The 9,619-nt window shown below is 30.0% G+C and overlaps 1 protein-coding gene across 1 annotated transcript; it reads left to right on the plus strand.

The window, feature by feature from the left end:
* Positions 1-370: 370 nt before the first annotated feature.
* On the plus strand, positions 371-5,968 carry LOC112766517 (stearoyl-[acyl-carrier-protein] 9-desaturase 6, chloroplastic). Its single transcript, XM_025812406.3, has 3 exons — positions 371-721; positions 865-1,158; positions 5,267-5,968. The coding sequence occupies exons 1-3, from the start codon at positions 371-373 to the stop codon at positions 5,837-5,839; spliced, it is 1,218 nt and encodes a 405-aa protein (XP_025668191.1). The 3' UTR covers positions 5,840-5,968.
* Positions 5,969-9,619: the final 3,651 nt, after the last annotated feature.

The raw sequence follows: 9,619 nt of genomic DNA on the forward strand, positions 1-9,619 counted from the left end.
CCATTGGATAAATTCTCACACCAATCTCACACCATTAAAACCATCATTGATGGCTATTTGATGGCTAAAATCACAAAAGTTGCTGGCCCCTAGCATTCCTCTTCTTGAAATATCATATATTATTATTTATTCAGATAAAAAATTATTTTAAATACTTTATACAATTAAAAAAGACATTAAAAATATTTAATAATATTAAATTGTATTTAATATAATAAATATAAAAAAAATTATAATTTTTTTAAAAAATAGTTTATATTTTTTAGACATACTTCCTGTTTACGTATTGCTGGTTCACTATTATAGCCTCTGTTTCACAGTATAAATAGATGCCTAGTGGTACATTTGTTTCTCACAAACGAGGAAGAAAATGGCACTGCAAGCAACGCTGATGTTCACGCTCAAGAGGGTATCACTTGCATGCAACAATAATGATTCCCATCACAGACAGTCCAAAATATCCAAACTCTGTTCTCCACCACATGCAATCTCACTAAGACAGGCATATGCACCTACACTACTTCCAAATGCACCTTCTTCAACCCCCAAAACCCCTAAGACGACACACTCAATGGCACCAGAGAAGATTGAAGTTTTCAAGTCACTTGAGGGTTGGGCTTCACAGTGCATCTTGCCTCTTGTCAAGCCCGTCGACCAAAGCTGGCAGCCCCATGATTTGTTACCAGACTCGTCCCTTCCGGTGGACGACTTCAATAATCAGGTGTGATGACAAATAATTCTTATTTATGGTCTTTATTTACTGATTATTATATTGGTTAAATTAAAGTAATTAATTGGCTAGTAATTTTAGTGTACCAATTTGCAATAACATTTTTGATTATTTGATTCACGTAAATATGTCAGGTGAGGGCCCTAAGAGAGCGGACTGCTGAGCTTCCAGAAGATTATTTAGTAGTTTTGGTGGGTGACATGATCACTGAGGATGCTTTGCCCACCTATCAAACATGGATCAACCAACTCGATGGCGTTGGGGACAAGACGGGCTCGTGCACAAGCCCATGGGCAGTGTGGTCTCGGGCTTGGACCGCGGAGGAGAACAGGCATGGAGACTTGCTCAAAACCTATCTGTACCTTTCGGGTCGAGTTGATATGCTTATGATTGAGAGGACCATCCATCACTTGATTGCGGCTGGCATGGTGAGTCATACATACATGCATATATTTGTTTGGTTTTTCACCGTGTATCTAATTCGATGATTAATTTATTGCACTTTCATTTAAAGATTTATTTCACTAACCTACTGTATTCATAAAACAAAATTTAAATTTCCAACCTTTATTTATTTAAACTATGTGAGCTGACCACTGCCAACCGAAGTTGGTTTAAATGCATATATAATATCTCGAGTAAATAGCCAAAATCGTCTAAGATACTCCGATCTTCATTTTGGTCTTCGAAAAATAAAGTTAATCAAAATCGTCTCCGAAAGATATATAATTAGTTACGTTAGTCCTTCCGTCAGTTGGATGATGACGTGGAGGGTTAATACCACATGTCACAAGATGATTGGTTGACATGTTAGGTCAGTGACACGTGGCATGCCACGTGTTAGATCAGTGCCACGTGCCATGTCACGTGGCACTTGATATGTAAAAGGGTTCTTTATAATCAAAATAGTCCTTGAAAGTTCAGACGTAAGTCATTTTCATCCCTAAAATTTTAAAAATTAATCAAATTAGTCCTTATATAATTTTTTTTTATTTTTTCTTGATAATATTAAATTTAAAATATTTTTTGATACTACTAATTTTAATATAAATGTAATTGACAATCAAAAAATTAGTAATTGTATTTTCTTCTTAAAAATTTTTTCAATAAAATTATCTCTCTCCTTTAATTCTTATCAAAATCTCTCTTATTCTTTTCTATTCTAAAACTTTTTTCTTACATGATTACATTTTGCTGGAATATATAAATATATACTCAAAATTGAAATGTATGCATTTGTTAACCTAAACAAAGTTATATACTCAAAATCAAAATTTATGTATGTTAACCTAAACAAAGTTAATAAAAATTTATACATCTTTTTTTTTTCATTACGGTATTACTTTCATTTAGGTTAACATACATAAATTTTGATTTTGAGCATATAACTTTCTTTAGGTTAACAAATACCTACATTTCAATTTTGAGTATATATATATATATATATATATATATATATATATATATATATATATATATATATATATATATATATATATATATATATATATATATATATATTCCAGCAAAATGTAATAATGTAAGAAAAAGGCTTTAGAATAGAAAAAAATAAGAGAGATTTTGACAAGAATTAAAGGAGGGAGATAATTTTATTGAAAAAAATTTTAAGAAGAAAATACAATTACTAATTTTTTGATTATCAATTACATTTCTATTAAAATTAGTAGTATAAAAAAATATTTTAAATTTAATATTATCAAGAAAAAAAAATATATAAGGACTAATTTGATTAATTTTTAAAATTTTAGGGATGAAAATGACTTACGTCTGAACTTTCAAGGACTATTTTGATTATAAATAACTTTTTTACATATCAAGTGCCACGTGTCATTCATCTGACAGTGGCATGCTACGTGTCACTGACCTGACACGTGGCATGCCAGGTGTCACTGAGCTGACACGTCAACCAATCATCTTGTGACACGTGACATTAGCTCTCCACGTCATCATATGCCACGTGGCATTTATCGTGACACGTCATTATCCAACTGACGGAAGGACTAACGTGACTAATCGTGTATCTTTCGGAGACGATTTTGATTAACTTTATCTTTCGAGGACTAAAATGAAGATCGATGTATCTTTCAGGAACGATTTTGACTATTTAGTCATAATATCTCCTTTCAACTATTTTCTGCCCGATATAAATATATTGAAACTGTGTTGTTTACTTGTTTATATTTATGGATAATTTTCTGCCCGATATAAATATATTGTTGTTTATATTTATGGGTAGGTGTTTGCTATGGTATCTAAAAAGTATTGCCTAATTATTAAAATAGGTAAGATAATTAATTTTAAATTTAAAAGTATAAAAATTAAAAAATTTTAAATATTTTAAAGTTATTATAAAAAGTAATTTAGGCAAAAGTTAGGCATCAAACAAAAGGCACCATAGAATTAGCCTTTTAGGTAATGCTAGATAACTGATAATTTTTTGAATAACATGAACAATCACTAATCAAATAAAAATATATTACACCTCTTAATTATTCATCTAAATCTTAATATTAGAATAACTATCCATACACCTAGTAAAATAAATATTTGATATATTTATTATTCACATTATTTAATATTTTCATTGTCTATATTTTTCCTATATTTATTTTTGTCTCATGTTATTAAATCAACAAACATCTAGACATCAGCAATGTAGAGCAAAACCTATTATTGATGCGAATCACACGTGTCAAAACAGTACGAACTCTATATATATCTATCATCATTTAAATATTTTTGTGGCAAGAATATTGAATATGTATCTTTTGCGGTTTGAGACCCAAATTTTCATCATCCCTATTTCAGTTAGCTTATTCCATGATAAATCAATTTCATTGTCATTTAAAAAGAAAAAGAAATTGACTTAATTCAGGGTTAATTTAGTAAAGTTTTTTATTTTTAAAATTTTTTTATTAAAATTAATTTTGGAAAAATAACTTTCTAATAATTGTAGTACCTATATTTAATTAATAAATCAAACTAAAATGACTTTTAATTAGTATAAACAATAATAATTGTATTTAATAAATTAATTTTTAAATTTTAAAAATTATAATAAATATAAATATAAAAATAAATTTAAATATTTATTAATATATAAGATTATTTTAAATATTTTAATTTTAATAAGTATAAATTAACTTTAAAAAATTACAAGTACAAACATATAATTTTTTTTATTTATCAAATACAATGAGTATCTTTTCAAAAAATTTTATCAAACTAAACCTCTATAATTTAGTTGTTAAGTCTCTTATTTAAAAAAAAAAAAAATCTGAGGACATATATATTTGAGACCGGTATCCCTTTGTTAGTACTTTTATTTGGTAAAGAAAAAGGTGATCCACAAATTTTATTTGTCAACACATACATTTATATAAGTTATGAGAAATATTTAGTTCTCGAATGACGCATTTTTATGGGAAAAAAAAAATAAAAGTTTTTAAAAAGCTCTAATGATGTTGGAAATATGAAAAATGTTAGGCTTGATTTGCCAGATTCGATAAAGATTTTTTAATAAGTACTTGATAAATATAAAAAAAATTATGTATTTATATTTGTAGTTTTTAAAAATTAAAATATTTTTTTCAAAAGAATATATCTTTACAATTAACTTATATTTTTTAAAATAAAAAATATAATATAAATTTATATATTAATCAATAAGTATACTTTTATATTTATATATTTATTACACTTTTTATAAATTTTAAAAATTATTTACTAAATATAATTATTATTGCTTATACTTACTAAAAATATTTTTACTTTTTAGTTCAATTTAATTTACTAAATATAGATATTATAATTTTTTATAAAGGAAAAGTTTAGGGGGCAACAATTTTTGTGTTTTTTGGCAAGCACTTAACCATCAAAATAAAAATGAGTGATTTTCCACCATTAAATATAATTTCACACCATTAAAAATACTATTGATGGCCAATTGATAATTACAAAATACCAAAATTGCTGGCCCTAGCATTTCTCTTTTATAAAAATAACTTTAATAAACTACTCTCCAAATAATTAAAAACTACTTTAGAAAACTACTGGTTCTTTACAACACCAATGATTTTAGCCATATTATAGGCATCTATGATATTAACTAATTAATTCCCCACCTTAATTAGTGATGTGATGTTAATGGAGTATTTTCAAAATTGGTAACGCATGGAAGAGGGACAAAAAACAATAAACTCAAATAATCTAATTAAACTTACTTTATTTAGTATTAATTTATTATAGAGTATATTATATAAAATAAAAAATATTTTTTAGCTAATATTTTTTAGTTATTAAATATTTTCTTTTTAAAGTTGTCTTTTCCAAAGTCTAATTGGTTTTCAGAACGTAATTACTTTTATTGTACAAATTGGTCTTCCCTTAGCCCCTTATTAGTTAGTGCCTGTATACTTCATTTTGCAGCATCGTTTTCATTCTTAAAACTTCTACATTACATCAAAATTATTTTTTCAAAATGCATTATTTACATTTTAATTTGTTCCGGTATAGGATTGGAAAACTGACAACAATCCGTACATGGGATTTGTGTACACATCATTTCAAGAACGAGCCACTTTCATTTCACATGGCAACACGGCTCGACTTGCCAAAGAGAACGGCGATCCAGTGCTTGCACGAATATGCGGCACCATTGCTGCAGACGAAAAGCGCCATGAGAATGCATACCAAAGGATTGTCGAGAAGCTTCTAGAAGTGGACCCCAGTGTGACAATGCTGGCAATATCAAATATGTTGCGTACAAATATCACAATGCCAGCACACTTGATGCACGATGGGAGGGATCCACACCTCTTTGATCACTTCTCTGCAGTGGCACAACGACTTGGTGTATACACAGCCGCTGATTATGCTGACATTTTGGAGTTCTTGATCCAACGGTGGGAATTAGAGAAGATACAGGGATTAACGAGTGAGGGAAGGCGTGCACAGGATTTTGTGTGTGGCCTTGCACCTAGAATTAGAAGGTTACAAGAACGCGTAGATGAAAGAGCACGTAAAATGGAGCCACAGGGTGTCAAATTTAGTTGGATCTTCAATAAAGAGGTGCCCTTGCTGCTATAAAAACTAGGAAAAGTCCAGGGGACAGTAACATTGTTAAATTCTAGCCAACATGTAACCATCAAAGAGAAGTGAACCATTGGATGAAATCTCACACCATTAAAATTATCATTGATGGCTACAAATCACAAAAATTGCTGGTCCCTAACATTCCTCTAAAAAATAAACAAAATTTTGCATTTTAGAATTAATTTTGGTGAAATTTATTTCATCAAAATTGATTTTAGTTAAAGAGTGATTCTAATAAAGTACTATATCTATGTCAATGTCAATTTTATTGTAGTATTACTATTATTACTACATGTCAGTTAAATGATGAAAGATGAACTCTGCCTCTATCACTTCTTTTTCATACTCTCTTGGTCTAATTTGTTATTACTACTGTTAGCACAGAAGTTGGACGCAAAATGTGTGTCTCGACTATGAACCATGATGAAAACATGAGGATGTTCTGTTTGACAATTAGCTAGAGTCGAAAAAATAGAATCTAGAGTCGAACTAGAAAAAATGCAACACGTGAGAAATAGATAAAAACGAACCTAGAGGCTGTTACTTGATCATCAAGATATTATAAAGACGTAGATAATTAAATTTGAAGATTAACTAAAAACAAACTCGAAACAGGAGTTAAGCCCAAAAATGGTCCTGAGATTGGCGTCGTGCACTAAAAGTCTAAAATCGTCCCTGAGATCCCAATTGCACCAATTACGTCCCTGAGATTGAGAAAAGTGCACCATATTAGTCCCTGACCCATTTTCCCTTAACGACGTGATGACATGGCTGGATGACGTGGATAGTAAGTGACACGTGTCACTCCATGATTTGGCCACGTGTAATGATATGATGATGTGGTGACCAGTGACACGTGGCATGCTGACGTGGATAGTTGTGCCACGTGTCACAATGTTATTTGGCCACGTGTCCGTTTGTGTTACGTGTCGCGACAGTATTCGTCCACGTGTCATCCATTATGTCATCGTTGTAAATGCACCAAATTAGTCCCTCACTTTGCATTAAGTGACTCATTTTAGTCCCTGAAATTGAATGTCGTGCACCAAATTAGTCCCTTCACCAATTTTTTCTCATTTTTTTTTTAAATTTGAAATTTTCAATATCTTAGATGCACTAATTTCAATTCTATTTTTTCATATATCATTTAAATACAAGTGCTTTCATAAAAATTTGTAAGATTTTATTTTTAATTATATAATTTTTTTTAATAATTGAACATTGGTAATTTTTGTAATATATAAGTATGTTATTATAAAAAAATAATTATATGATTGATTGGATACTTTTTGTTTTCATAAAAAAAACATGTGCTTTTAACAAGAAATCAATAATTAAAAAATATATATTTTTTATTCTTATGAAGTACACGTTTTCGTTATGTGTAAATGAGCTAGATTGAAGGTATTTCAAGCACTCTCACTATCATCTCCGACCTTTGCAGTATAAATAAAAGAGGTCGGAGATGGTAATGAGGGAAACTTGAAATGCCTTCACGTCAACTCCAAGACGTCGGTTAGAGGTATCTGCAAGAGAAAAAAATATTTTATAAAAGTACTGAAAGAGGTCGGAGATAGTAGTGAAGGTGCTTGAAATACCTTCACGTCAACTCCAAGTCGACGGTTAGGATATTCGCAAGAGAAAAAATATTTTACAAAAGCACTTTTATTTGAATAACATGTGAAAAAATAGAATTGAAATTAATGTATTCAAAAATATTAAGAATTTTGAATTTATAGAAAAAAATAAAAAAATATTGGTGAAGGGACTAGTTTGGTGCACGACATTCAATTTCAGGGACTAAAATGAGTCACTTAATACAAAGTGAGGGACTAATTTGGTGCATTTACAACGATGACATAATGGATGACACGTGGACGAATACTGTCGCGACACGTAGCACAAACGGACACGTGGCCAAATAACATTGTGACACGTGGCACAACTATCCACGTCAGCATGCCACGTGTCACTGGTCACCACATCATCATATCATTACACGTGGCCAAATCATGGAGTGACACATGTCACTTACCATTCACGTCATCCAGCCATGTCATCACGTCGTTAAGGGAAAATGGGTCAGGGACTAATATGGTGCACTTTTCTCAATCTCAGGGACGTAATTGGTGCAATTGGGATCTCAGGGACGATTTTAGTGCACGACGCCAATCTTAGAGATCATTTTGGGGCTTAACTCCTCGAAACAGTATAGATTTTTTTTATATAAATATGGGAGTCAAAGACATACATTTAAAGGAATTTTAATTTCTCAAGCCACATTAAATCTCTACAAAATTCTCAGTCAATATGATGCTTAGAAAGACTATAGAATGGCAGTACAAGTGAATATATGAAGTCAATTTTTTTTTTATTTTACTATTTTTTATACTATTTTTTTACAGTCTTTTGTTATTTCGTTCATGTTCACGTTGACACAAGTTCTTATTATAAATTCATAAGCAGTATTTATCTAAATTTATTTTATCTCATTTTATTTTCTTTTTCGTTTAGTCTTTGTTTGTGTATTTATATGATCATTTCTTCAAGAATTTTCATTTATATTATTTAATTTAACAATTCATTTTCAATATTATGATTGATAAGTTTTAAGTTGAGCTCACTTTTTTAGAGAGGTTGTATCTAATTTTTAAATTAAGATCTTTAATACAAGCGTTTAATTTGAGTTGACACCTGTATCAAAATATAACAAAAATCAACGCAAAACAACTACAAAATTGAATAAATTTAAAGACAAAATTAAGTCTATCAGATTCTATATAATTTGTTAAGACTATAAATTGATAAATTATAATACGTATAAAATATCTATTAAATCAATTTTTTGGGCCAATATTTCTCTTTTTTTGTTTAATAATAACAATTTAAATCTCTAATCCTCACTCTTAACTCCTTTGTTTGCAGATAGTTGGCTGAAAAAAAATTAATTTCAAATTTTCTTTTATTTCATCTAATTCAATATAATATATATTTTCATAGATATTGTTCCGAGGGTTACCTGAAACGTTGATTTGAACTTAAACGTGAGGTTCAGATTTCTTAGTATGGCAGCGTCCCTCTTTTTTGGTGTCGAGGTACTGCTTGTCCGAGTTTCTCATGAGGAGGTAGGAGGTGGTACTTGCAAGAGACTCCGATGCTTAAGTTAGCAAGGGATTTAAGATTAGAACGTGAATTATACCTGGGGGTGCCAGTGTAACACCCTAACTATTAAAATGTCACGCTTCCAGCTGTGCCACTCTGATAGCTCGAGTATTACGACGACTCTTAAATATTTAATACTAAAATAGGAGCCCGCTTAAGCAGTTAGACCGTATTTTTCAAAAGACCGTTTAAAACAAAACTTAAGTCCATACTTACAGCCATATACATATACATATAAATAGTATTAAGGTAGAAGCATCTCATAATACAAATCCTATCCCTCTTATAAAAATTGTGAAAAGTTAAAGGCGAGGGAAACATAATATCTAAAACAATACAAGGTAATCGTGTAAACAGAAAAGTAACAAGCTCTTCCGAACATCGTCGTCCATATCTTGAAAAAGAAAAGACCTGTAGGGGAATGAGAACATCGTCCTCGCTGGTTCTCACTATAGGGTTAGAGAATTGTTATAATAAGATACGTAGAATAAAACTGTTTTAAAAAATACAGTGATTAATAGACGCCTTATGTATCTTTTCCAAACCAAAGTTTCATATTCAAAAATCCGAAATCCTTTTCGAAAGAGAAATCCGTTAATTCTTAAAAAATCC

This window comes from Arachis hypogaea, chromosome 17, assembly GCF_003086295.3.
Source record: "Arachis hypogaea cultivar Tifrunner chromosome 17, arahy.Tifrunner.gnm2.J5K5, whole genome shotgun sequence".
Taxonomy (NCBI): domain Eukaryota; kingdom Viridiplantae; phylum Streptophyta; class Magnoliopsida; order Fabales; family Fabaceae; genus Arachis; species Arachis hypogaea.

Bases quoted from the DNA above. Each gene is read 5' to 3' on its own strand.
- LOC112766517 (XM_025812406.3), top strand. From the start codon at position 371: ATGGCACTGCAAGCAACGCTGATGTTCACGCTCAAGAGGGTATCACTT. The intron at 722-864 runs GTGTGATGACAA...TAAATATGTCAG, and splicing joins TGGACGACTTCAATAATCAG to GTGAGGGCCCTAAGAGAGCG. The intron at 1,159-5,266 runs GTGAGTCATACA...GTTCCGGTATAG, and splicing joins ACTTGATTGCGGCTGGCATG to GATTGGAAAACTGACAACAA.